This window comes from Sphaerodactylus townsendi, linkage group LG03, assembly GCF_021028975.2.
Source record: "Sphaerodactylus townsendi isolate TG3544 linkage group LG03, MPM_Stown_v2.3, whole genome shotgun sequence".
NCBI classification, from domain to species: Eukaryota; Metazoa; Chordata; class Lepidosauria; order Squamata; family Sphaerodactylidae; genus Sphaerodactylus; species Sphaerodactylus townsendi.
In genome coordinates, this window is record NC_059427.1 from 102,152,324 (window position 1) to 102,179,196 (window position 26,873).

The following is a 26,873-nucleotide window of genomic DNA, read 5'->3' on the forward strand; positions in this document are numbered from 1 at the left end:
TCACAGATGCAGGCGAAACGTTAGGAACAAAATCTACCAGACCATGGCCACACAGTCCGGAAAACCCACCAGAACCAGCTGATCAGTCTTAATTTGTAGTTGATACTATTTGGACCACTGTGTACTTCTACACCCTTTAGAAAACTGGAAATAGTTTTCAATCTTAATAATATGAGCACTTAATATACATATTCTCATTAACTTCCATTTGCGGATTTCTTTCTATCTCCCTAATAAATACAATTTTATAGAGCATGGATATTTCATTTGGGCACAAATATTTTGGAAATAATGCCACTACAACACAAAATGTAGGGAAAGCCAAAGCGATGCAGCTTCTGACAAGAAACTGTTAGTCATTTTTCAAAAACGTACAGCATCTGGGCCTCCTTGAAAAATCTTTCCCCCTTCTTCCCACCGTGCCAAATAATAGTACTTAGAACACACCGCAGCCTGCCCTGAAGAAGCCTTAAAGATGAATAGTCCCATAATTTATAATTGCAGTCTTTTCGTTTCTCATCCATTCTTTATAGAAATAGTTTTTTCAAAGAGTTTTGTAACTCTTCCTAACAAGATGGCCAGTCTATTGGTGGCTAGAGGTTAACACCACCATTTAGCATTCCAGAATTGTAGCAAATAACTCATTTCATGCTCAAGGTTACTATTGAAGTAGCAGAGCACACACGTAGTCTTTGTTGTTAGCCAACATATGATAAAAGAAGCTTTGAATAGATTTTTCTACTCTAGTGAATCTCACGTGGTTGACTGCTTCGCGCATTTCTTTATATACCGTAGTATCAAAGTCTCAAGAACTTCTGCATTGGTCTCTATTCGTATGTTAGAATAATGACATGAGCACATGTACCCTGAGGATAAGACAAGTGATAGCATGTATCTGTCTCCCAATCTATGTATACCATAATACAAGTATAAAAAGAAACTGTAATAGCAAAATATAGAAAAAATAAAATCAATAAAATAAAATAATTTTTTAAAATGTGACATGTTGGGAGGTGCACCTGCCAAGAAATCATATCCTAACACCTAATATGCTGGAAGGAGCTGTGAAAAGGGAAATTGTAGTCCTGCACATGCTCAAAAACATTTTCATTTTAGCATTATTTCACTATTGCTACTGCTGAGGGCATTTATTTTTTCAGATAAAGCTTAGCCTTGACAGCCTTTAGCTAAACTTTAGTAACACAATTGTTCAATTTTTAAATAGATAAATAATTCAGCAGAAAAGTTATGTGTACAACAGCCCTGAGTCATGCATTCAAGTGCTGAGAACGGGTTTGTTGGTTTACTTTTTAAATCCGGTGTTGGGTAGAAAATACCATGGCAATGAAAACGATTTCATTTGCTAAGATCAAACAATCAGAAAGCACGTCGTATTTATTCAACATTGCTTATGCAGTAAGCAGAAATGGAGCAGACAGATGTTGCTGCAGCATTCCAATTTGGAAGCAGGCAATGGCTGCAGAGACCTATTTAATTTTACCACTTCAGGCTTCTTTCTACCAGTTCCATTCATGTGCCCTCAAACTGGGGCCATTTACGCTTTTACAGCTCAGGTTTACCTTCAATTGATCTGCAGGCTTCCCCCCCACCCCCCGCAGTGTGTGCTTTGAATTTTACACTTTCCTTTTCTCCTGCAGTGCTTCCTCTCTATCAGTCATTTTCTCTACCCCCCCCCCTAAATTTTTGAAAGGATTCCCCCCCCTCCTTTGAATTAGTGGACTAATGTTAGGGCAAAATAACACAAGCCTGGCTTGTGTTATTTTACCCTAACATTGTCCACTAATGGAAAGATCATTTGAAAAATGGAGGGAGTGGGGTTATTTCGGCAGCAGTGTGTGGAATAAATGCAACTAAGATTCAGGGGAAAACATTGTGTGTGTGTGGGGGGGATGGAGATGTGCCAAATCATTTCATAAGAACAAAAAATGAAGGGGAGGGAGCAAAATAGGCAGACAGTGGGCAGACAAAATCGAAGAACGACCACGTTCATAAGGAAGGGAGAAGATGGGTAGGAGCAGAGAGCATAACCCGAGACAGGCACGGCACACTCCTTCTGGATCTCATTCCTGGCAAAGGTGAGAAAAAGATTGTGGTCTGCCCATGGGAAATTTCAGTCTTTCATCCACCTGCGGTGTAGTGGCGTCAGGACAGTTGCATAAATGAAAATCTAACCTGGATAATATCCTGCTGCTGTTGCACAGATGAAAATCTGCCCTGGACGAAAGATAAGCTTAGTGCAGCAAGAAGCCTTGTGCATAAATGGCCCGGGTGCCAGGATTCAACCGTAGCACTGCTGTAGCAATGACTTTTGATTGCCTTCAGCCTTTGTAGAAGTACTGGGAAGCTACACAATTGCTGCAAGGTAGGCAGAATAGGGCTAGTTACCTCATCCCTTTCGAACATAGCATCCTGTAAGTTTCCTCATTCTCCTCTAATGTCAACTGCAGAATTATCTGAAGTAACCTCTGATAAAAAATAAGATGTTTGAGGGAAGTTTTTGGTAGAGACACCATTGAGTGGGTTGGCTATAATGCTGTAGCAATAGTGGTGGCTCAAGCCATAGTTTGTATCATAAAAGTTGCTACTCAATAGAATTGGTGGTAGTAGTCAAGTGCAGAAATACCAAGTTTAATGTGAACTTATTCTTCTTGCTTTCATACCAGAGAAAGTCCATTGTGCCATTTTTTGAAGATGCCAATCCTGTACCCCATACAAAAGCAAATCCCCCAAGATTCACAATTATGCGGTAGATGTTCTGAAATATTACCTCAACAAACAAACTATTTTGACAGCTGTTTGAGCTGCAGAACCAGTGAGCCACTTGCAAATTGAAAAATGTCATCCTCAGCTATTCAAACAGACCACTGGAGTAAAAGGAAAAAACTCTTGCACAAACATGCCTGACTAACAACAGGCAGATGGAATGAGTATTTAAAACAAGATCTCTGTAGATGCTAACTCAGGGGGATATCAGGCAGATTTCTTTAAAGACTAACAAGGGCTTCAAAAGTCAGCAGGACAAAGACAGAAAGTAAATGTTCCAGGTTTTTTTTTTTTTTTGCAACTGGACTTATTGGCCCCCAGAGAGCAAGACTTTTGTATCTGTGAGACAAATCAACCCTGTGAGCAAAGTTATGCTGAGGCAGCATTAGGTAACCTTGCAGACATCATCATTATTTAGTGAAACTGAAATTTTAAAAGAATGTTTGTGACTGCAGGTGTAAAAATGTCCTGACTTCCTTAATGTTGTCACCAATAAAACTCCCGCATTCTATGGCTACTATATTGACTAATACATTTTTAGGACTAGACACAAAAAGTCGCTAATCCAGCCCAATGTAACATTTCACCGATATTACAAATTGAACCAGTATGTGTGCTGATGATGCTTTGCTAGTAACAATCAGTATCATACATTGGGAACAATTCTAACTGTTTCACATAGCATAACACTGGATAGTATAGAAACATGAGGAGGCAGGAAAAACTATGGAAAGCTTGTTGCATCACCCTAGTAACTTATTTATTTATCTTTATTATATTAAGTTTATATCCTGCCTTTCCTAACCAAAGTCAGGTTCAGGGCAGTGCACATATATATTTAAAAAACATTACATAGACAGTAAATTCTTAAACCACCCTGAGCCCTTTGGGGTAGGGCGGGTATACATATAAAAGTAAACAAATAAAACTAACATCAAACATCTAATCTTAGGCCCTTTCCGCATGGGCCTTTACAGCGCCCTAGGGACGGCAAAAACGCCGTCCCTAGGGAGCTGTTTGCATGGGGGTGCAGCTGCATCGCAGCCGCGCCACCCTCGCTCCCCCCAGCGGTGCGAAGCCTCCATTTTACCACCTCGCTTCCCGAGCGAGGTTGTTGGAAAACAGTGGCTTCCAGCCACTGCCGTGCAAACGGCAGCAGCTGGAAGGTGCCATCCCCCCCTTTCCCGATCGACGTACCTTCTCTGCGACCTTCCGGTGCGTCGCCCGGGCCTGGGGACATGGCCCCCTGCCCTGCGACACCAGCGAGGTCACACAGGGCAGGGGGCGTGTCCCCTGGCCTGGGCGACGCGTCAGAAGGTCGCAGGGAAGATATGTCGTTCGGGCGACGCTGCAGAGCCGTCTTCCCTGCCTTTACCGGGAACGTTTGTGCGAACGGTCCCAGGGTGTGTGTGTCGGCGTCGTATACGCCGATGCACCCCCCAGTGTGGCCATGTGGAAGCTGCCTTAGAGACTCAGAAGATGGTGAACAGCATAATTCTATGAAGGCTATCCCCCCACTTCAACACAGTCCTTTTACTATGGGCTGACTGAGCATGAAGGAAAATTAGAAGAGGGGAACAGCACAGAAAATAATGTGTGCGTTGGTAGTTGGTAGGCTGGCAGATGGAATTGGACAAATAAATGGCCTCAACCAAAAGCCTTGAGGAACATCTCTGTCTTACAGGTTGTGCAAAACTGTTTAAGGTCCAACAGGACCCTGGTGTCATCTGACAGAGAGTTCCACCAGTCTGGAAACAGGGCAGAAAAAGCTCTGGTATTGGTTGAGGCCAACCTAATGTCCTTAGGGTCGAGGACCATGATTCTAAGGTGCTTGGAAAACTGTATTTTCTGAAGATGCCAGCCACAGATGCAGGCGAAACATTAGGAACAAAATCCACCAGACCACGGCCACACAGCCTAGAAAACCCACCAGAACCAGTTGCACGTTGTTTGTTGATGCAGGTAGGGTTGCCTGACCCCTGCTTGGCAGAAGCTGTAAATGCAGCTGTTTACTTCAACAATAGAAGTTTTTGCAAGGCTTTTGGGAAAAATCTTTTTGAAGTGTGGCATAATAAGAAGCCTGGCTTAAAACACTTGAAACACTTTGGTTGAGGCCATCCTGGCTTAAAACACTTTTGGGCAAGAGCCTATGCTCACAGTCCCAAGGAAAGAAGGGGAAAACTAGACCCCAGGGTGAAGCTGGGGATACTGGTTGGTTACAATCAACATTTAAATGGTTATTAAATTGGGAATCCTGAGACCTTTGAAGTGGAAGTGCACAATGTAACATATGTGGATGAAAACAATATCCTAAATGTTTTTGGACTAGATGATTCCACAGTAGAGGAAAGCAGCCATGATGCTGAGGTCACCTTCACAGAATGAGTCAGTGGGCCACCTGCTGGGACTACAAGTCAACTAGAGGCTCCCTAGTCAGAAGGGGCAGCAGGGGAGGCCAGGTCAACTGAAAGAGAGCTCACTATTACTGTGAGAAGCTCTGAAAGGACTACCGAAGGAATGTTACCAAAGAGATACACCAATTATGTCTGCTATGCAAATGTGCAGAACCAAAGTGAACTCACAAACTGAGAAGAGATTGTGCAGAACAAGTGAATGACAGCAGTAAAGGAAGAACTAGACAAAAGAATCAGACTTGGACACTCACCAAGTTACCACCTGGAAGAAAGTGGTGGGATGCAAATGAGTTTTCAAGATTAAACATAATTCTGATGGAAGCATGGAAAAATACACGATTAACTGTGAAAGGATTTACTCAATGACATTGATATGGCTATTCAGAAACCTTTGCACCAGTTGTTAGATACAGGGCACTATTATGCATTGCAGCTTCAAGAGGGACACAAGAACAGCTTTTTTTCAATGGAGAGCTGTCAGAAGACATTTACATGGAACTATCACCTGGAATTGTGCAATCCAAGGGTGATCAGTTTGTGTACAAACTGCAAAATAGCTTGTATGGTTTAAAGCAAACTGTGAGATCATGGAATGAGAAACTGAGAGTGTTGCTGAAAGACCAAGGATTTCAACAAGCAGAGCCATGCTTATTCACAAGAGTGAAAAGCAGACAATTTCAATGTGCGCTTATGTTGTGGATGATCTACTGTTGCACTGCCAGAATAAAAAGGATGCAGTGGAAATTGCTGACACCTTGATTCAATTCATGGAAGTTAAGCAACTAGGGCAAGTGTAACAATTTCTATTGACAATTGTAATAATTGAAAGAACCTCAGATGCTGGATTTCTTCTCAATCAGAAATACAAAGTTATGGACTTTATAGAATCAGTGAATATGATGAATTCTAAAGAAATGAGCACAGCACTGGATCTCACGTACTTAAACCTCCAAGACAGAGATTTGCTGGAGGACAATCATCACTATAGGGTAGCAATTGGAAAGCTTCTATACCTGAGTACTGACAAGAGATCATACATAGCAGCAGCTGTTGGGATCCTGAGCAGAAAGACAAGTTCATCCAATCACTATGATTGGAATGCTGTTAAATGTCTAGCCAGCTATCTGATAAAGACTGGACATAAAGCTCAAAATCTCACCCTATGACAACCCACAACTGGTGGGGTATATGGATGCTGATTGGGGCGAAGACAAATCTGACAAGTCAACAAGTGAATATCTCTTCTTCTATGGAGACAATTTGATCAGCTGGACTAATGAAAAGCAGACAATAGTTGCTAGATCAATAACTGAGGCTGAATTCATTTCTGCCTGTAATGCATGCAAAATGTTGGAATGGATCATATATCTTCTGAAGGACTTTGGCATGGACAAACTCCAGCCAATCACCTTGTTTTAAGACAATCAAGTTTGCATCACACTGGTGAAGAGTGAAGGCATCAAGAACGGAAGCAATAATGTCTTTATCAAGATTGCTTCTGTGAAGAAAATCAACAGAAAGGACTTACTGATATCCAGTACTGTCCTTCAGCAGAAATGGTGGCAGACATTTTTAATAAGCCACTAACCAAAATGAAGTTTGAGAATCTGCATAATCTGCAAACTGTGTTTGCCTGATTTATGTGACTAAAACTTAAGAAGGGATTTGTGGAAATTTGCAAGTCACACAACCATTCACGAAAGTATTAACTATTTGTGTGTAAACAGGATGTTGAGGTCACATTCTGAGCTGACCTATTGATTATGTATTGGCCAGTTTGAATCACCATTGCTTACATGTTTGTGAGCACGTATACGTGACATTATAAAGTTAACTTGCTTTCTTAGTTCTCAGAGATATAGGCCCTTTCCGCACGGGCCAATAACAGTGCCCTAGGGACGGCAAAAACGCCGTCCCTGGGGAGCTGTTCACATGGAGGGCACAGCTGCATCACAGCCACGCCGCCCTCGCTCCCCCACCAGCGGCGCGAAGCCGCTATTTCCTCACCTCACTCCCTGAGAGAGGTTTTTGGAAAACAGCGGTTTTGGAAGGTGCCATCCCCCCTTTCCCGAACGACATACCTTCCCTGCGACCTTCCGGCCCATCGTCCAGGCCTGGGGACACGCCCCCTTGCCCTGCGACTCCAGAGCTGTCGCGCAGGGCAGGGGGGCGTGTCCCCTGGCCTGGGCGACGCGCTGGAAGGTCGCAGGGAAGGTACGTCGTTCGGGCGACGGCGCTGCGCCGTCTTCCCTGCCTTTACAGGGACCGTTCATGCGAATGGTCCTGTGTGTGTGTGTCGGCGTCATATACGCCGACGCACCCCCCAGCGTGGGCGTGCAGAAATGGCCTCAGATTCAGAATCAGTTCTAGCCATGTGCTGAGACAAGTGTAAATATGTAACAGTATAGTATAGTATTTTTTTGTTTTATCTCCATGTTACCCTATCATTTTAGCTAATAAATTTTTATACTATGAAACTCGCTAGTATCTGGTCTTTATTGGTATCTACTAAACTCTGCTAATAATATATAGCCACCAACATTTGTAAATTTAAATATATGTGTCTTCTAATTCCTGCAAGATGTATTGATTAAGTGATATCTTTAGTCCAGTGGTGGCAAACCTTTGGCACTCCAGATGTTATGGACTACAATTCCCATCAGCCCCTGTCAGCATGGCAATTGGCCATGCTGGTAGGGGCTGATGGGAATTGTAGTCCATAACATCTGGAGTGCCAAAGGTTCACCACCACGGCTTTAGTCCATGGCAGATGGATACCTATTTTTTCTAATGCAAGCAGTTAGAACCAGAATGTACAAAAGCATCTAGTGACATCAAAGAGGCTATTTAATGGAGGGCAGGAAGAATGGGACAAGGCAGGCTAGGCCCTGCTTTTGGTCACTCTATATTTCACTGCTTGCATTGTTCATATACATACATGAATAGAGCCTTCAGCCCTTTTTACTGTACCCATTGCAGCTTCCTGCAATTAGAATCCCATCAAAATAATTGAACTTTAATCTTTTGTTCCAGCAGCTCAGATAATTACTTCTAATATGTGTTTTTTGTTCATGGTAAGCAGAAGGAAAAAGCCAGTCAGACCCAGCACTCAGTTCGATGCAGGCGTAGCCTGGCTGTGTCAAGCCTTAAACCACAGTCTCAGAGGCCCCTTCCGCACATACAGAATAATGCATTTTCAATCCAGTTTCACAACAGTTTGCAAGTGGATTTTGATATTCCGCACAGCTACAAAGAGCATTGAAAGCACATTATTGTGCATGTGCGGAAGGGGCCAGAGTCTGCAGTTTAAAGCACAACCCAGCGCAGGGGTCTGCAACCTGTGGCTCTCCAGATGTTCATGGACTACAATTCCCATTAGCCCCTGCCAGCATAGCCAATTGTAGTCCATGAACATCTGGAGAGCCACAGGTTGCAGACCCCTGACCCAGCCGAACCCAGTGTGGAACAGGCGTGGGGGTGGAGTGAACCATTGTGCTTTCTCTGGGTGCCATTTTATACAGCTATGGTCCTGTGAGAAAGAGCTGTTATACTCCGCAAATATGGGAGGAGCCTTGGAATAACTCTGAATTTAAGTTTTATTTTATATGACAATATACTTTTGCCTATTCAAGCTAGATTTATGAGACCACACTGTTCCTTTTCATGTTATACCTTATACTATCAGATATACTGCAGTAAGACATTTTTCTCAAATTAACTGTTGACTAGGGCAGCTTTAGAAGTCACTAAAAGTGCCAGTAAACAGAGGCATGAATGGCTCATGTTTGTTCTTGCTGTGCTTTTAACTGTAATTGCTCAAATAAGAAAATGTGCAAGGGAGATGAGCATTTGAAGAGTCAAGCAGAGCAGGAAAGGAATGAACCCTTTCTCCAAAGAACTATAAGCTCTGTTTAAAGGAACTAATGAAAATAGTGGTTGGATACAATCTGCCCAACAGATTGACCAACTAATAACATTTCATTAACAGGGGAGAGGGAGGGGACAGAATCCAGAAAAAATCATTAATGAGTTGGAAATGAGTTTTTGACCCATTTCCAGTTCATTAGTGGCTTTCTGAACCCTCTCCAGCCTTTACAAAAGCCACTGCTGTAGTTTGCCTCAACCATTTAGACCAATTACAGACAACATGGAGAAGTGCTTATCTAAAAGTTAGCTTGTGGTTCATTATACTTGCATTCCATTAGACATTCCTAATTGTTGTCAGAACTTATTTGGTTGTTTTTGATCTCAGTACAATTGCTAACGCTTATCATATTCATAACACTCAATTAGCGCATAAATGTTGGCTGTATTTGATACATTTAAAACATAACATTACACAAGTAGCACAACACAAAAAGCAAATACAACACAGCAAACAAAATATAGTAAATGATAAGAGGATCGTGGTCTTGGTCTTACCTATGTTTAAACTCTTTATTTCTTTACAGAAAGGGAACAGAAAAGAAAAAAAAGAGGAACAGTTAGCTGGAGAAGAGACTGTAAAGCAAACATAGCATTTTTGTCTTATTCTACAAGAGAACATAAGCAAGGAAACCTCTTTTCAGCTTTAGCCTTAGGTTAATTTAGGGATGAAGCACAACAGAAGGTGTTGAAGTCACACGATAGTTCCCTGCTGGAATAGCCCCTCAAGGCATTTTTGTACTAGACTTTCCGGATCACTGAAAAACGTCTTGTGCAAAAATGTCCATCTTTTATGCTGACAGTGAAAGGAGTTGGCAGCTGTCTGTCAGAAGGTTTGGTGAAACAGGCCTGACAAAAGTGAAATGTACTAATATTCTTCCCAGTCAAACAACTGAACCAAGAGGATGTTTTGTAACCTTGAGCACATCTCTACATGGCAACTAGCTTCCCTCTTCAGTCCCTAGAGTTGCCACTTAACGCAGGTTTCACTGTCAGTCTGGCATTCATTTCGCATGACTTCTGACTGACAGGAAACACTGTTCCATAACAGAGCAACCAGACGCTCCACTTTGTAAATCCACACTGCATTAATCAGCATTTGCCTCTGCCATACAAGTTGTGCCTTATGCAATACCAAAGGCTGTGTAGTTTTAGTATTTTATGTATTTTTATGTAAATTATGATGTTTTATGATGTTTTAAATTGTTTATTATTGATGGACACCGCCCTGAGCCTTCGGGGAGGGCGGTATATAAATATAATAAATAAAAATAAATAAATAAAATAAATAAAATAAATACTTCATTTCAAATATGCAGAAGCAATGCATGTGATCAACCAGTTATGGATTTTCCATGATCCAAAGATAAGTTCTTGATGCTAAAGATGGTGGCTTGCAAGCTTCAGAACTGATATTGGTAACTCAAGTATCTCACTTGTAATCATGTCTTCAGACATGTAATCGTGTCTTCAGCGAAAGGCTAAGGCACAATCCTGCCAGCCAAAAACAAGAATGCTAATATGAATTATGCCACAACTTCTTTCCTGGTTGGTAATAAATTTCTTGAATCACACAAATCAACTACATAATATATTCACATCTTATTTTCACCTGTGCATGACATAGAACTGTCAGAATGGAACTAATTAAGGTTATGACTCTACAAAAGACACAATTACACAGGATTTAACTAGCACTTGAAAGACTAACACAATTCATTCCTGTGTAAGTGTTCATGAGTTAGAACTCACAACTTCAGGTATAAGAAGCATACAACCACTGACAGTATATAAAAAGGGCACACTGAAAACCTGAGCTCTGACTCATGAAAGCTTATGATGGAATAAATTCCATTAGTCTTTTAGGTCCTCCTTAACTCTTGTGAACTTTTGCTACAACAGATTAACACCTTGGGGTCTAATCTAAATACTGTTACAAAGGCTATAAATTCATAGTTATTGGCACTATGGAAAAGACAAATTTTGAAAAGGGAAAATAGTGTTTTTATTTAATGATGGTTTATTGTTTTGCTCATAAGCCTAACAGCTGAAGTGCAATTTATTTTTACAGAGTTTAGAAGCTACAGTATGAGCCGTACATCCTTTTAATAAAGCAGTACGTTTTGCTTGGAATGCTGACCTGGTCCCTTTACTTCCCCTTGCCAGTGCCATTCAAAATTGGAAAAGGTTTAAGCCCTGCTCTTTTCTGGGCACAAAAAGTCTTTAAAAACTATTATGAGTGACTTATCTGGGTAAGACCTTTGTGAGGCAAAACCATGTCCCCCTAGGATGCTGCCTTACTATGAGGGCCAGACTACATGACATATTTGAGTAAATCACTTTACAAATCAAAAATGAGTATGTAACACACTAGCTTCTGTTGAGGCCGTAATGCAAACCTCACGCTTGCCACTTCTGCTTTTTTTGCTTTCTCAGTTTTTTTTAAAAAAACCTCTCCTATGTCTTCTCTTCATCTTTATATCTTCCTCGTATTTTTCCTATCAACCTTGTTTCCTATCAACCTGGCCTGCAGGGAGGCTGGGGGGGGGGGCTCCATGGCGCTGCCTGGGCCAGCTGTTGTGAAGCCCTGCCCCCCCAGCCTCCCTGCAGGATGGCCCAGAAGCTGGCCTGCAGGGAGGCCAGGGGGGAAGGGCTCCACAGCACCACCTGGGCCATGGCCAAGGAGCCCTGCCCCCAGCCTCCCTACAGGGATTATGTATGGAGCCCACACCTGGGGGTGGGTGGGAGCTAGCCTGTGGTGATTAATTCAGCCAGTGAGTACAGGGGGATCATCCCTGCCCCACCAGTTCTGGCCTTGCTGTTGGTCTTGTTGAAGGAGGCTTTTCTCAGCTGTTTTGACCTCTATCCTCCTAGGGCATCGGGAGGCCATGGCCAGATAAGTGGGGCAGGCAGCTCCTAGTCTGCAGCTATTCGCAGACACCTAGGTATATTTTCTTCATCCCAAATCATTGTTTTTTCTTCCTTCTCTTTCTCTCCTTTGCATTTTTCAATTGGATTAGCCCTCTTTTACTTCCTTCTCTTCTGTTGTGCCATCCTTCTTTTTCACTTTCTCCAAGAGCCCTTTTCTCATCCCCGGGGTCCTTCCCCAAAATACATTTATACACTCCTAATAACAAAGAAAGACTGTTTTATACTCATGTTTACTTCTGCTTATTGCTACAGATCTTGCATTTGGGGGAAGTATTCCATCTAATTCTGGATGGCTTGTGCAGAAGATGGTAAGCTAAATTGCTGTTTGATTTCCTGTTGCAATCCCTGGAGCAAGGGATAATAATTCCTAAGAGCAACTTTCCATACAAAGGGGCTGAAGGGACAGAACCTCAATTACACACAGTGGGGAGTGCCACGAGCCTTCTTTCCAATGGTTTCTTTTTTTAATGAAAGGCAGTGGTGGGAAGCTGAAATTGGGAGCAGAGGATCTGTGCTGGGAAGGGCTGGTTAACCCTTTCTAAATGTGTCAATGTGTTTCTTCAGTATATGGACCCAGTAAATTTTCTTCTGCTGGCAATTTTGTACACACTGATGGTAATAAGGGAACAGGTGAGACCTCTCCTTTGCTATACCTCTATTGTTGATTTCCCCTGTGTGAACTCTTCAGCATTTAACTTTACTACTACTCCAAAGCAGTCAATAAGAAAGCAGCAGGAAAACAACTTCCTAAAGATGCAGATTCAAAAGTATGATTGCCAACCTCCAGGTGGGGTCTGGAGATCTCCCAGAATTACAACTGATCTTCACATGAGAAAGATCAGTTCCCCTGGAGAAAATGGCTGCATTGGAAGGAGGACTCTATGGCATTATATCCTGCTGAAGTCACTTATTAAGCTGTAACTGCGTGGAACACTGCTTGTTCAAGTGACAGTAAAGGAAGCCATAAAGACAGAATAAGGAGGCTTTTCCAGCCCAGCCTAGTGTAGTAGAATTACCTTAATTCTAAAATGCTGGTAACATTCCTGGAAGGAAAGATGCGTCGAATGTAATTAAAATCTCCAACAAAGAGGCTTCCGTCAATTCCCACAGCAAGTGCCACGGGGGCTAGAAGTTTGTTTCCTTCTGCAAGCCCATTGCAGCTTGGGCAAGAGATACTCCTCCTTCGACCATTACCCATGATGCTGATGATCACAGCTGGTTGTTGAGTAAGAAACTGATTCTCTCCACTTCCTTTGTGCAAAATACCTAACAACAAACAGAAAACATTGCAGTAATTTATACAAAAAAAAAATCCTAATCTTGCTCTTTATACTTGACTGAGTAGGGTCTTGGAACTGTCCTGCTGACATAGTGCATGCAGTTCTCCATTTTTAATGGATGCCACCCTTTTGAAAAGTTGCATGGCAGATCAACCACTTCTAGAATCAAAACCAAATTATGAGTGCAATGTACAATGTACTGTATCAAAAACGCAACGTAGATCAACCACTTCTACCATACTCTTCCATAGCTGCTGTTTTCATTGTCTAGTTCTATTACCACTGCTGTCTATCTACACAGAACTCAACTAAGAGAGACACCTAATTTACACATGAAATATCCAGGGGTCCCCCTGGGTACGGAACTGACGGCACATTTCCAGGTGCTTGCCAAGTATTTTTAGAAGTGGCCACAGCTTTTGTTCAGCAGGATTTTTGATTGGCTTTACAAGTACCCAAATTGTCATTGTTGATTGAAGATAAGCTGCAGGTATAGAATTTTTTTTCAACTATATATTCATTTTAAAAGGCATCTTGTTAAACAGAGCTTCTGCCTGAAATGCTGAGGAGTTACAATTAGAGGTATGCATAACCTCTGGATGAGAGGATGATCTGCATCATTTGTCACCCCGTTCATTGGCAGGGTTGATTTGACTGATGTGGCTATCTAGGCCGGTGTCCCCTACTTCCCTCACTGCTCCATGTGTGCCCTTCCTGAAGCAGCATGCTTGATGGAAGAGGATGACCATCCCAGGTAGAAGGAATGTATCGTTCTTTGCATAACCTTACTTCCTGACATTTGTGGTTGATTCTGCTTCCTGTGGCAGCTATTTTGTGATTGCACCCACCACTCTTGTTCAGAATTCCAAAGATGCTTACAAGCTTGAAAAAGGATGAGGACACTCAAAACATTTTATTTAATGTAAGAGTAACTGACAGTGCCATCCTAAACACAGTTACAGTCCATGGACTTAGAAGTCAATGGATGTAGAAGGATGGAACTCTTTTTAGTGCTGTACTGTAGATCTGTTAGTACTGACAGTATATTTCTAAATATCTTTTTCTGCAGAGTGGGTTTCTGTTATATAGTAATATGCAAACCCACCATCTGAAGTCTAAACAACACAGTGCAAGAAAGGGTTTCCTATGTGACTCTTTCAAGCAGTTCTTAAGGATTAATTTCATGAAAGCTACAGAAGGTCCCAGCATATTCCAGAAAAACATGACAAGGACCAGAGACAAATAATGAGAATATCATGATTGTTCATCTAGAAATCTGTCACTCTATGGTATTATTGTCAATGTGGAACTGTTAATCTTTTTAACGACAGTATTTATTTCTTGTATCCCACTCATAGGCGGATTCCGCATGGGCCAAAAACAGCAGTGTGAAAACTGTGTAAACCCTTTTACACCATTTTCACACCATTTTCACGCCGCTGTTTTTGGCCCATGCGGAATCAGTTTTACACAGACCTTCTAACAGACTTTTATCAAAAGGTCAGATCATGTCCACAGTGCTGTACAATGCTGTAATATCAGGCACTCTCAGACTATTTACTATTCACTCAGTTGTATCAAAAAGGCAATTACTAGTGAATCAGAACTTAGTCTGTATATTCTATTCTCAGGTTCACCCTGGAATGCTCACTGTGGTCTCTGCTGACAGAGCCACAAGTATCATATGCTTTAGAATACAGCCAAAAGCACATATAGAAGCCAACATTTGTTTCAAGCACTCACAGTGGCACATTAAAAGTCAATGCACATAATGATCAGTGCCTGTGCATAACCAACCACCTTTATGCGTGGTATTATTCAAATGTCAGTACAAGCACTGTTTAATATTCTGGAGGCAACTAGGAGGATAGGCACTAATCTAAAGTTTGAGCAATGATGAAAATCATTTAACTTACCACTTTTTATGTTAAGCACATGATGCTTATCTAAAGACCAGCCCCCTAGATTTGAGGGGTCAAGTTCAAATCCTTGCAATAGAGCAGTCCTTTTCTCCCATAAAATTAAGCTGGGACAGGTCTCGTACTCATAGCCCACAGACACTGAAAAAATATGAATAATTACTGAATATGAATGGATTGTCACCTGCTACAAAATACTGCAAAATACTATAGTATTACATTCAGATATTTGACTTCATTTGACCCTAAAATATGATTTAACTATACTCATGAGAACTGTAAAATCTCATATTTTTTAAAAAAGAATTTTCAGATGATGTGAAAAAGGGGAAAAAGTCTACAATAATAAGCCAATATGGTTTTTAAAATATGCTGCTGTAATTCAGTCCTGGCTATATGAATATATACACTCAGTACTGTATATACATGGCTAATTTTTTTTAAATTGCAGTGAGTAAACAGTGTAACTATATTAGATGATACACTAGCTGTAGATCAATGATATAACCAGTAGATAGGAGCTGCTCTCATGTGAAGGCATTCAGAAAAATATTAAACCCCAGGAGACTGAAGGCTTTCTTGCCAAACTGACTTTGCACTTACTCCAGTCTTAATATAAATCCACATTATTTACCAGAGTGGTTATGGATTCAGAAGAAGCCTTCAGAGCAAATATGTAAGGTATTGATGCAGATGAGCCTTGTAAATTGTGTGCACATTTACCCTGGAGCAGGATCCGTCTCCTGCACACCTCAGAATTTCTGATAGGAATAGAAACACAGCCTGGATGTTTTGGTAGAATAAACTGCTAGAGGATTATATCTGGCCCAAATTTTGAACAAACAGCTTTTTAAAAGCTCAGTTCATTGGAATGGATAGAAACAAGGATGACACTGATGGACCATAAGGCTATTTATACCTTTAATTTAGGACACTTCACACATCATGTTGTATGTGTAAAATACATGTTTACCACTACTTTAGCACATGGCAGGGACCCATGGCCAATGCCAGTTATCTGGCACAGGGTAGCAGTAAGATATACATTGTGGTAAACAATGTTTATTGTGTACAGGTAAAATGCATAACCTATTTTAAAACATCATATTCCAATTAGAAAGCCAATGTATTATATGGGACAGGGCATTGTACTTGAAGCATGCTCCGTACAGTCACAAAGCAGCAGGTGTCATGACACGTAGATCGTGAAGATCATATCCTATGCAGCAGAGTTATGAGTCAGGAAAAAGGGAGTGATCTGACAGCTGGCAACAGAGGTTAGACTGGTTCAAACTAGATCCAGGTGACCTTTACAATGATTGGCTCAACAATGTATATAAGCAATTGTACTGTACTGTAAATTTGTTCCTTTGGGAAACCAGTGTCTGGCGAAGCATTTTGTTTGACCGTTCCAGAACTCTCTATATATTACCTTGTACATATTGCAACTCTTTGGTAAAAGCCTTCTTTGGTGGAGCTATAAGGGGGCCGGGGTGTGCGCATTGCACTGGGCGTGCACCTGGGGTGTGTGAAAATCACCCAACCCCTTCCCCCTTGCCCTGCCCCACCAGCCTGGCCTGTTTTCAGCCAGCAGAAAGCTGTTTTCTGCTGGCTGGAAAAGGTAAGTGGGGAAGCCATGGGGGAGGGGGCGGGGCTGTGGGGGGCGGAAAACATGGAGTGCTCTTCAGGTGCACTCCTGCCCAGCTATGCTTCTGCTGCCTCTTCATCATTCCAAGAGCCTGTCTGGTGAATAGACTCCTCTGCACGAAAGGTTGATCTATCTACTGCATTTTTATCCTATTTGTGATCAAAATTGATCAAGTACATGATTCTTTCTTCTTCATTTTTTAAATCACACCAACCCTACAAGGCAGATAAACCCAGAAAGTACAACTGGACCATCGTCACCCAGGAAGCTTCCTGTCATAGGGGATATCTGATGCCCAAATTCTCTCAGTTGGACCACTATACCACAGTGCTACTGATTATGTAACCATCTGGTTTGCATTAGCCTTCCTCTCAAAATACTTGGGGAATATAATTCAGACCAGGTTTTCACATGATTGGCAGCTCACCTGAAGCAGTTGCTACATGCTGCAGGCTATTTACGTGACAGAAAGGAGGTGCCCATATGACTGTTCTACCATCCTACTGTGCTGCTGCCTTTGGCTAATACATATATCCTTTCCTGTTTTCCTTCCTAGCTGAGATGCAAGGAGTCTTCTTAGTAAGCTTCTCTGATACTGTGTAGATGGCATTTGCTAAACAGAATTGGTATGACTATGGCTTATCAAAAGTTTATGATCACACTGTGTGTAACCCAGGCTTCTATCTCTAATGGTGACTTTATACCCTGGATTATGGGGTGCTAGAGGTTATTCGAGAACTAGAAAAGCTAGCCAGCATGTACAGTGAAGAGTCACTTATGCTATAGTTCTAGTATTAACACTGGCTGTGGATTTTTTTTACTAAGACAGTTGCTAGCACTGCAGTCAGCACTTAAAACATTTAGTTTGAAACCAGTGACGTACCTACGGCATCTGAGAGCCCATAAACCTTCTGCCCGTAGGCATCAGTTTTGTCCCAAATAAATGTATAGGCTAAGTTGGGGGATGCTTGGAATGACTTTTGAAAGAGATGTCCTTCTACGGCTACCATTAGATGAACTTTAATTAAGTTCAGAGGCACAAGTGACTGTGTCATGGTGATCTTCAGCAATGATCTGTATCCAGCAGTACGGGAACTCAGATAGCAGAGTTTTATGTTGGAGCCTGGGATTTCAATTTCTTCATGAAGAACCTGAATGAGAACATAGAGCACACATTAAGCGTACATCTTGTGAAAGGGATTTGTTTAGCTCATGGGTCTTATTTACAGATTAATGACTTTTTACTGCTGGGAAGTTTTAGCATGGCCTGCCTGCAGTGACACAATTTAGGTTATGATTTCTGGATTAATAATGTTTTGGCCACTGTTATACTTTCTTTTAAAAACCACACTGTTAGCAAAAGTGTAAATATGAACCACAGGTTTTATTGCTAGTTATATGCAAGAGGGCCACAAGAGGCTGTAATTATATGAACCTGCAACTTCCATTGACAATCAGCATAAAGCAACAGGGATGCCCAAACAGAACAACCAGCATAATAATGATGGCAATGAAGATCATTAAAGCACGCTTTAGCATCTATATATTTTTGCGCAGAGGAAGAAAAATAAGTTTGCTTTTATTTGCACATACTACCTTTTTCTTCCTTTTCCATACTGAGAGACAAACTATGTGGTGCAAGCAGATCTAGTTTGAATTCAGGTCTGCAACAATTGTATACAAAGCAGGAAGTAAGGTGGGGCCAGATTTCTAGAGCGAAATATGAGGGCAGCCGAAATCTTCCCACTGCTTACCTATATTCCCTTAAGTGATTTTCTTATAACATCAGTACCTGGCCAAAAAGAAAAGTGTGTGAAGAGACAAACTATGAGTAGAAATGTATTGTCGAAGGCTTTCACGGCCGGAATCACTTGGGTGCTGTGTGGTTTCCGGGCTGTATGGCCGTGTTCTAGCAGCATTCTCTCCTGACGTTTCGCCTGCATCTGTGGCTGGCATCTTCAGAGGATCCTCTGAAGATGCCAGCCACAGGGGGGGGGGGGGTGGGGGGGGGAGGGGGAGGGGGGGGGGTAGGGGGGGGATGGGGGGGGGGGGTGGGGGGGGGGGTGGGGGGGGGGGGGGGGGTGGTAGTGGTGGTGGGAGGAGGGGGGGGGGGGGGGGGGGGGGGGGTGGGGGGGGTGGCGGTGGTGGTGGGGGGGGGGGGGGGGGGGGGGGGGGGGTGGGGGGGGGGGTGGCCGGGGGGGGGGGGGGGTGTGGGGGGGGGGGGGTGGGGGGGGGGGGGGGGGGGGGGGGGGGGGGGTGGGGGGGGGGGGGGGTGGGGGGGGGGGGGGGTGGGGGGGGGGGGGGGTGGGGGGGGGGGGGGGTGGGGGGGGGGGGGGGTGGGGGGGGGGGGGGGTGGGGGGGGGGGGGGGTGGGGGGGGGGGGGGGTGGGGGGGGGGGGGGGTGGGGGGGGGGGGGGGTGGGGGGGGGGGGGGGTGGGGGGGGGGGGGGGTGGGGGGGGGGGGGGGTGGGGGGGGGGGGGGGTGGGGGGGGGGGGGGGTGGGGGGGGGGGGGGGTGGGGGGGGGGGGGGGTGGGGGGGGGGGGGGGTGGGGGGGGGGGGGGGTGGGGGGGGGGGGGGGTGGGGGGGGGGGGGGGTGGGGGGGGGGGGGGGTGGGGGGGGGGGGGGGTGGGGGGGGGGGGGGGTGGGGGGGGGGGGGGGTGGGGGGGGGGGGGGGTGGGGGGGGGGGGGGGTGGGGGGGGGGGGGGGTGGGGGGGGGGGGGGGTGGGGGGGGGGGGGGGTGGGGGGGGGGGGGGGTGGGGGGGGGGGGGGGTGGGGGGGGGGGGGGGTGGGGGGGGGGGGGGGTGGGGGGGGGGGGGGGTGGGGGGGGGGGGGGGTGGGGGGGGGGGGGGGTGGGGGGGGGGGGGGGTGGGGGGGGGGGGGGGTGGGGGGGGGGGGGGGTGGGGGGGGGGGGGGGTGGGGGGGGGGGGGGGTGGGGGGGGGGGGGGGTGGGGGGGGGGGGGGGTGGGGGGGGGGGGGGGTGGGGGGGGGGGGGGGTGGGGGGGGGGGGGGGTGGGGGGGGGGGGGGGTGGGGGGGGGGGGGGGTGGGGGGGGGGGGGGGTGGGGGGGGGGGGGGGTGGGGGGGGGGGGGGGTGGGGGGGGGGGGGGGTGGGGGGGGGGGGGGGTGGGGGGGGGGGGGGGTGGGGGGGGGGGGGGGTGGGGGGGGGGGGGGGTGGGGGGGGGGGGGGGTGGGGGGGGGGGGGGGTGGGGGGGGGGGGGGGTGGGGGGGGGGGGGGGTGGGGGGGGGGGGGGGTGGGGGGGGGGGGGGGTGGGGGGGGGGGGGGGTGGGGGGGGGGGGGGGTGGGGGGGGGGGGGGGTGGGGGGGGGGGGGGGTGGGGGGGGGGGGGGGTGGGGGGGGGGGGGGGTGGGGGGGGGGGGGGGTGGGGGGGGGGGGGGGTGGGGGGGGGGGGGGGTGGGGGGGGGGGGGGGTGGGGGGGGGGGGGGGTGGGGGGGGGGGGGGGTGGGGGGGGGGGGGGGTGGGGGGGGGGGGGGGTGGGGGGGGGGGGGGGTGGGGGGGGGGGGGGGTGGGGGGGGGGGGGGGTGGGGGGGGGGGGGGGTGGGGGGGGGGGGGGGTGGGGGGGGGGGGGGGTGGGGGGGGGGGGGGGTGGGGGGGGGGGGGGGTGGGGGGGGGGGGGGGTGGGGGGGGGGGGGGGTGGGGGGGGGGGGGGGTGGGGGGGGGGGGGGGTGGGGGGGGGGGGGGGTGGGGGGGGGGGGGGGTGGGGGGGGGGGGGGGTGGGGGGGGGGGGGGGTGGGGGGGGGGGGGGGTGGGGGGGGGGGGGGGTGGGGGGGGGGGGGGGTGGGGGGGGGGGGGGGTGGGGGGGGGGGGGGGTGGGGGGGGGGGGGGGTGGGGGGGGGGGGGGGTGGGGGGGGGGGGGGGTGGGGGGGGGGGGGGGTGGGGGGGGGGGGGGGTGGGGGGGGGGGGGGGTGGGGGGGGGGGGGGGTGGGGGGGGGGGGGGGTGGGGGGGGGGGGGGGTGGGGGGGGGGGGGGGTGGGGGGGGGGGGGGGTGGGGGGGGGGGGGGGTGGGGGGGGGGGGGGGTGGGGGGGGGGGGGGGTGGGGGGGGGGGGGGGTGGGGGGGGGGGGGGGTGGGGGGGGGGGGGGGTGGGGGGGGGGGGGGGTGGGGGGGGGGGGGGGTGGGGGGGGGGGGGGGTGGGGGGGGGGGGGGGTGGGGGGGGGGGGGGGTGGGGGGGGGGGGGGGTGGGGGGGGGGGGGGGTGGGGGGGGGGGGGGGTGGGGGGGGGGGGGGGTGGGGGGGGGGGGGGGTGGGGGGGGGGGGGGGTGGGGGGGGGGGGGGGTGGGGGGGGGGGGGGGTGGGGGGGGGGGGGGGTGGGGGGGGGGGGGGGTGGGGGGGGGGGGGGGTGGGGGGGGGGGGGGGTGGGGGGGGGGGGGGGTGGGGGGGGGGGGGGGTGGGGGGGGGGGGGGGTGGGGGGGGGGGGGGGTGGGGGGGGGGGGGGGTGGGGGGGGGGGGGGGTGGGGGGGGGGGGGGGTGGGGGGGGGGGGGGGTGGGGGGGGGGGGGGGTGGGGGGGGGGGGGGGTGGGGGGGGGGGGGGGTGGGGGGGGGGGGGGGTGGGGGGGGGGGGGGGTGGGGGGGGGGGGGGGTGGGGGGGGGGGGGGGTGGGGGGGGGGGGGGGTGGGGGGGGGGGGGGGTGGGGGGGGGGGGGGGTGGGGGGGGGGGGGGGTGGGGGGGGGGGGGGGTGGGGGGGGGGGGGGGTGGGGGGGGGGGGGGGTGGGGGGGGGGGGGGGTGGGGGGGGGGGGGGGTGGGGGGGGGGGGGGGTGGGGGGGGGGGGGGGTGGGGGGGGGGGGGGGTGGGGGGGGGGGGGGGTGGGGGGGGGGGGGGGTGGGGGGGGGGGGGGGTGGGGGGGGGGGGGGGTGGGGGGGGGGGGGGGTGGGGGGGGGGGGGGGTGGGGGGGGGGGGGGGTGGGGGGGGGGGGGGGTGGGGGGGGGGGGGGGTGGGGGGGGGGGGGGGTGGGGGGGGGGGGGGGTGGGGGGGGGGGGGGGTGGGGGGGGGGGGGGGTGGGGGGGGGGGGGGGTGGGGGGGGGGGGGGGTGGGGGGGGGGGGGGGTGGGGGGGGGGGGGGGTGGGGGGGGGGGGGGGTGGGGGGGGGGGGGGGTGGGGGGGGGGGGGGGTGGGGGGGGGGGGGGGTGGGGGGGGGGGGGGGTGGGGGGGGGGGGGGGTGGGGGGGGGGGGGGGTGGGGGGGGGGGGGGGTGGGGGGGGGGGGGGGTGGGGGGGGGGGGGGGTGGGGGGGGGGGGGGGTGGGGGGGGGGGGGGGTGGGGGGGGGGGGGGGTGGGGGGGGGGGGGGGTGGGGGGGGGGGGGGGTGGGGGGGGGGGGGGGTGGGGGGGGGGGGGGGTGGGGGGGGGGGGGGGTGGGGGGGGGGGGGGGTGGGGGGGGGGGGGGGTGGGGGGGGGGGGGGGTGGGGGGGGGGGGGGGTGGGGGGGGGGGGGGGTGGGGGGGGGGGGGGGTGGGGGGGGGGGGGGGTGGGGGGGGGGGGGGGTGGGGGGGGGGGGGGGTGGGGGGGGGGGGGGGTGGGGGGGGGGGGGGGTGGGGGGGGGGGGGGGTGGGGGGGGGGGGGGGTGGGGGGGGGGGGGGGTGGGGGGGGGGGGGGGTGGGGGGGGGGGGGGGTGGGGGGGGGGGGGGGTGGGGGGGGGGGGGGGTGGGGGGGGGGGGGGGTGGGGGGGGGGGGGGGTGGGGGGGGGGGGGGGTGGGGGGGGGGGGGGGTGGGGGGGGGGGGGGGTGGGGGGGGGGGGGGGTGGGGGGGGGGGGGGGTGGGGGGGGGGGGGGGTGGGGGGGGGGGGGGGTGGGGGGGGGGGGGGGTGGGGGGGGGGGGGGGTGGGGGGGGGGGGGGGTGGGGGGGGGGGGGGGTGGGGGGGGGGGGGGGTGGGGGGGGGGGGGGGTGGGGGGGGGGGGGGGTGGGGGGGGGGGGGGGTGGGGGGGGGGGGGGGTGGGGGGGGGGGGGGGTGGGGGGGGGGGGGGGTGGGGGGGGGGGGGGGTGGGGGGGGGGGGGGGTGGGGGGGGGGGGGGGTGGGGGGGGGGGGGGGTGGGGGGGGGGGGGGGTGGGGGGGGGGGGGGGTGGGGGGGGGGGGGGGTGGGGGGGGGGGGGGGTGGGGGGGGGGGGGGGTGGGGGGGGGGGGGGGTGGGGGGGGGGGGGGGTGGGGGGGGGGGGGGGTGGGGGGGGGGGGGGGTGGGGGGGGGGGGGGGTGGGGGGGGGGGGGGGTGGGGGGGGGGGGGGGTGGGGGGGGGGGGGGGTGGGGGGGGGGGGGGGTGGGGGGGGGGGGGGGTGGGGGGGGGGGGGGGTGGGGGGGGGGGGGGGTGGGGGGGGGGGGGGGTGGGGGGGGGGGGGGGTGGGGGGGGGGGGGGGTGGGGGGGGGGGGGGGTGGGGGGGGGGGGGGGTGGGGGGGGGGGGGGGTGGGGGGGGGGGGGGGTGGGGGGGGGGGGGGGTGGGGGGGGGGGGGGGTGGGGGGGGGGGGGGGTGGGGGGGGGGGGGGGTGGGGGGGGGGGGGGGTGGGGGGGGGGGGGGGTGGGGGGGGGGGGGGGTGGGGGGGGGGGGGGGTGGGGGGGGGGGGGGGTGGGGGGGGGGGGGGGTGGGGGGGGGGGGGGGTGGGGGGGGGGGGGGGTGGGGGGGGGGGGGGGTGGGGGGGGGGGGGGGTGGGGGGGGGGGGGGGTGGGGGGGGGGGGGGGTGGGGGGGGGGGGGGGTGGGGGGGGGGGGGGGTGGGGGGGGGGGGGGGTGGGGGGGGGGGGGGGTGGGGGGGGGGGGGGGTGGGGGGGGGGGGGGGTGGGGGGGGGGGGGGGTGGGGGGGGGGGGGGGTGGGGGGGGGGGGGGGTGGGGGGGGGGGGGGGTGGGGGGGGGGGGGGGTGGGGGGGGGGGGGGGTGGGGGGGGGGGGGGGTGGGGGGGGGGGGGGGTGGGGGGGGGGGGGGGTGGGGGGGGGGGGGGGTGGGGGGGGGGGGGGGTGGGGGGGGGGGGGGGTGGGGGGGGGGGGGGGTGGGGGGGGGGGGGGGTGGGGGGGGGGGGGGGTGGGGGGGGGGGGGGGTGGGGGGGGGGGGGGGTGGGGGGGGGGGGGGGTGGGGGGGGGGGGGGGTGGGGGGGGGGGGGGGTGGGGGGGGGGGGGGGTGGGGGGGGGGGGGGGTGGGGGGGGGGGGGGGTGGGGGGGGGGGGGGGTGGGGGGGGGGGGGGGTGGGGGGGGGGGGGGGTGGGGGGGGGGGGGGGTGGGGGGGGGGGGGGGTGGGGGGGGGGGGGGGTGGGGGGGGGGGGGGGTGGGGGGGGGGGGGGGTGGGGGGGGGGGGGGGTGGGGGGGGGGGGGGGTGGGGGGGGGGGGGGGTGGGGGGGGGGGGGGGTGGGGGGGGGGGGGGGTGGGGGGGGGGGGGGGTGGGGGGGGGGGGGGGTGGGGGGGGGGGGGGGTGGGGGGGGGGGGGGGTGGGGGGGGGGGGGGGTGGGGGGGGGGGGGGGTGGGGGGGGGGGGGGGTGGGGGGGGGGGGGGGTGGGGGGGGGGGGGGGTGGGGGGGGGGGGGGGTGGGGGGGGGGGGGGGTGGGGGGGGGGGGGGGTGGGGGGGGGGGGGGGTGGGGGGGGGGGGGGGTGGGGGGGGGGGGGGGTGGGGGGGGGGGGGGGTGGGGGGGGGGGGGGGTGGGGGGGGGGGGGGGTGGGGGGGGGGGGGGGTGGGGGGGGGGGGGGGTGGGGGGGGGGGGGGGTGGGGGGGGGGGGGGGTGGGGGGGGGGGGGGGTGGGGGGGGGGGGGGGTGGGGGGGGGGGGGGGTGGGGGGGGGGGGGGGTGGGGGGGGGGGGGGGTGGGGGGGGGGGGGGGTGGGGGGGGGGGGGGGTGGGGGGGGGGGGGGGTGGGGGGGGGGGGGGGTGGGGGGGGGGGGGGGTGGGGGGGGGGGGGGGTGGGGGGGGGGGGGGGTGGGGGGGGGGGGGGGTGGGGGGGGGGGGGGGTGGGGGGGGGGGGGGGTGGGGGGGGGGGGGGGTGGGGGGGGGGGGGGGTGGGGGGGGGGGGGGGTGGGGGGGGGGGGGGGTGGGGGGGGGGGGGGGTGGGGGGGGGGGGGGGTGGGGGGGGGGGGGGGTGGGGGGGGGGGGGGGTGGGGGGGGGGGGGGGTGGGGGGGGGGGGGGGTGGGGGGGGGGGGGGGTGGGGGGGGGGGGGGGTGGGGGGGGGGGGGGGTGGGGGGGGGGGGGGGTGGGGGGGGGGGGGGGTGGGGGGGGGGGGGGGTGGGGGGGGGGGGGGGTGGGGGGGGGGGGGGGTGGGGGGGGGGGGGGGTGGGGGGGGGGGGGGGTGGGGGGGGGGGGGGGTGGGGGGGGGGGGGGGTGGGGGGGGGGGGGGGTGGGGGGGGGGGGGGGTGGGGGGGGGGGGGGGTGGGGGGGGGGGGGGGTGGGGGGGGGGGGGGGTGGGGGGGGGGGGGGGTGGGGGGGGGGGGGGGTGGGGGGGGGGGGGGGTGGGGGGGGGGGGGGGTGGGGGGGGGGGGGGGTGGGGGGGGGGGGGGGTGGGGGGGGGGGGGGGTGGGGGGGGGGGGGGGTGGGGGGGGGGGGGGGTGGGGGGGGGGGGGGGTGGGGGGGGGGGGGGGTGGGGGGGGGGGGGGGTGGGGGGGGGGGGGGGTGGGGGGGGGGGGGGGTGGGGGGGGGGGGGGGTGGGGGGGGGGGGGGGTGGGGGGGGGGGGGGGTGGGGGGGGGGGGGGGTGGGGGGGGGGGGGGGTGGGGGGGGGGGGGGGTGGGGGGGGGGGGGGGTGGGGGGGGGGGGGGGTGGGGGGGGGGGGGGGTGGGGGGGGGGGGGGGTGGGGGGGGGGGGGGGTGGGGGGGGGGGGGGGTGGGGGGGGGGGGGGGTGGGGGGGGGGGGGGGTGGGGGGGGGGGGGGGTGGGGGGGGGGGGGGGTGGGGGGGGGGGGGGGTGGGGGGGGGGGGGGGTGGGGGGGGGGGGGGGTGGGGGGGGGGGGGGGTGGGGGGGGGGGGGGGTGGGGGGGGGGGGGGGTGGGGGGGGGGGGGGGTGGGGGGGGGGGGGGGTGGGGGGGGGGGGGGGTGGGGGGGGGGGGGGGTGGGGGGGGGGGGGGGTGGGGGGGGGGGGGGGTGGGGGGGGGGGGGGGTGGGGGGGGGGGGGGGTGGGGGGGGGGGGGGGTGGGGGGGGGGGGGGGTGGGGGGGGGGGGGGGTGGGGGGGGGGGGGGGTGGGGGGGGGGGGGGGTGGGGGGGGGGGGGGGTGGGGGGGGGGGGGGGTGGGGGGGGGGGGGGGTGGGGGGGGGGGGGGGTGGGGGGGGGGGGGGGTGGGGGGGGGGGGGGGTGGGGGGGGGGGGGGGTGGGGGGGGGGGGGGGTGGGGGGGGGGGGGGGTGGGGGGGGGGGGGGGTGGGGGGGGGGGGGGGTGGGGGGGGGGGGGGGTGGGGGGGGGGGGGGGTGGGGGGGGGGGGGGGTGGGGGGGGGGGGGGGTGGGGGGGGGGGGGGGTGGGGGGGGGGGGGGGTGGGGGGGGGGGGGGGTGGGGGGGGGGGGGGGTGGGGGGGGGGGGGGGTGGGGGGGGGGGGGGGTGGGGGGGGGGGGGGGTGGGGGGGGGGGGGGGTGGGGGGGGGGGGGGGTGGGGGGGGGGGGGGGTGGGGGGGGGGGGGGGTGGGGGGGGGGGGGGGTGGGGGGGGGGGGGGGTGGGGGGGGGGGGGGGTGGGGGGGGGGGGGGGTGGGGGGGGGGGGGGGTGGGGGGGGGGGGGGGTGGGGGGGGGGGGGGGTGGGGGGGGGGGGGGGTGGGGGGGGGGGGGGGTGGGGGGGGGGGGGGGTGGGGGGGGGGGGGGGTGGGGGGGGGGGGGGGTGGGGGGGGGGGGGGGTGGGGGGGGGGGGGGGTGGGGGGGGGGGGGGGTGGGGGGGGGGGGGGGTGGGGGGGGGGGGGGGTGGGGGGGGGGGGGGGTGGGGGGGGGGGGGGGTGGGGGGGGGGGGGGGTGGGGGGGGGGGGGGGTGGGGGGGGGGGGGGGTGGGGGGGGGGGGGGGTGGGGGGGGGGGGGGGTGGGGGGGGGGGGGGGTGGG

General features: G+C 57.1%; 1 protein-coding gene across 1 annotated transcript in view; it reads right to left on the reverse strand.

Annotated features, from left to right (window-relative positions):
- Positions 1-26,873, reverse strand: part of TENM2 (teneurin transmembrane protein 2) — a 1,113,792-nt gene that overhangs the window by 41,988 nt on the left and 1,044,931 nt on the right. The window contains exons 20-23 of the mRNA XM_048487386.1: positions 17,784-18,051; positions 15,250-15,393; positions 13,070-13,319; positions 9,621-9,641 (exon numbers count right to left, since the gene is read on the reverse strand). Coding sequence (XP_048343343.1) covers positions 9,621-9,641; positions 13,070-13,319; positions 15,250-15,393; positions 17,784-18,051 — 683 coding nt within the window. The remainder of the gene's footprint in view (positions 1-9,620; positions 9,642-13,069; positions 13,320-15,249; positions 15,394-17,783; positions 18,052-26,873) is intronic.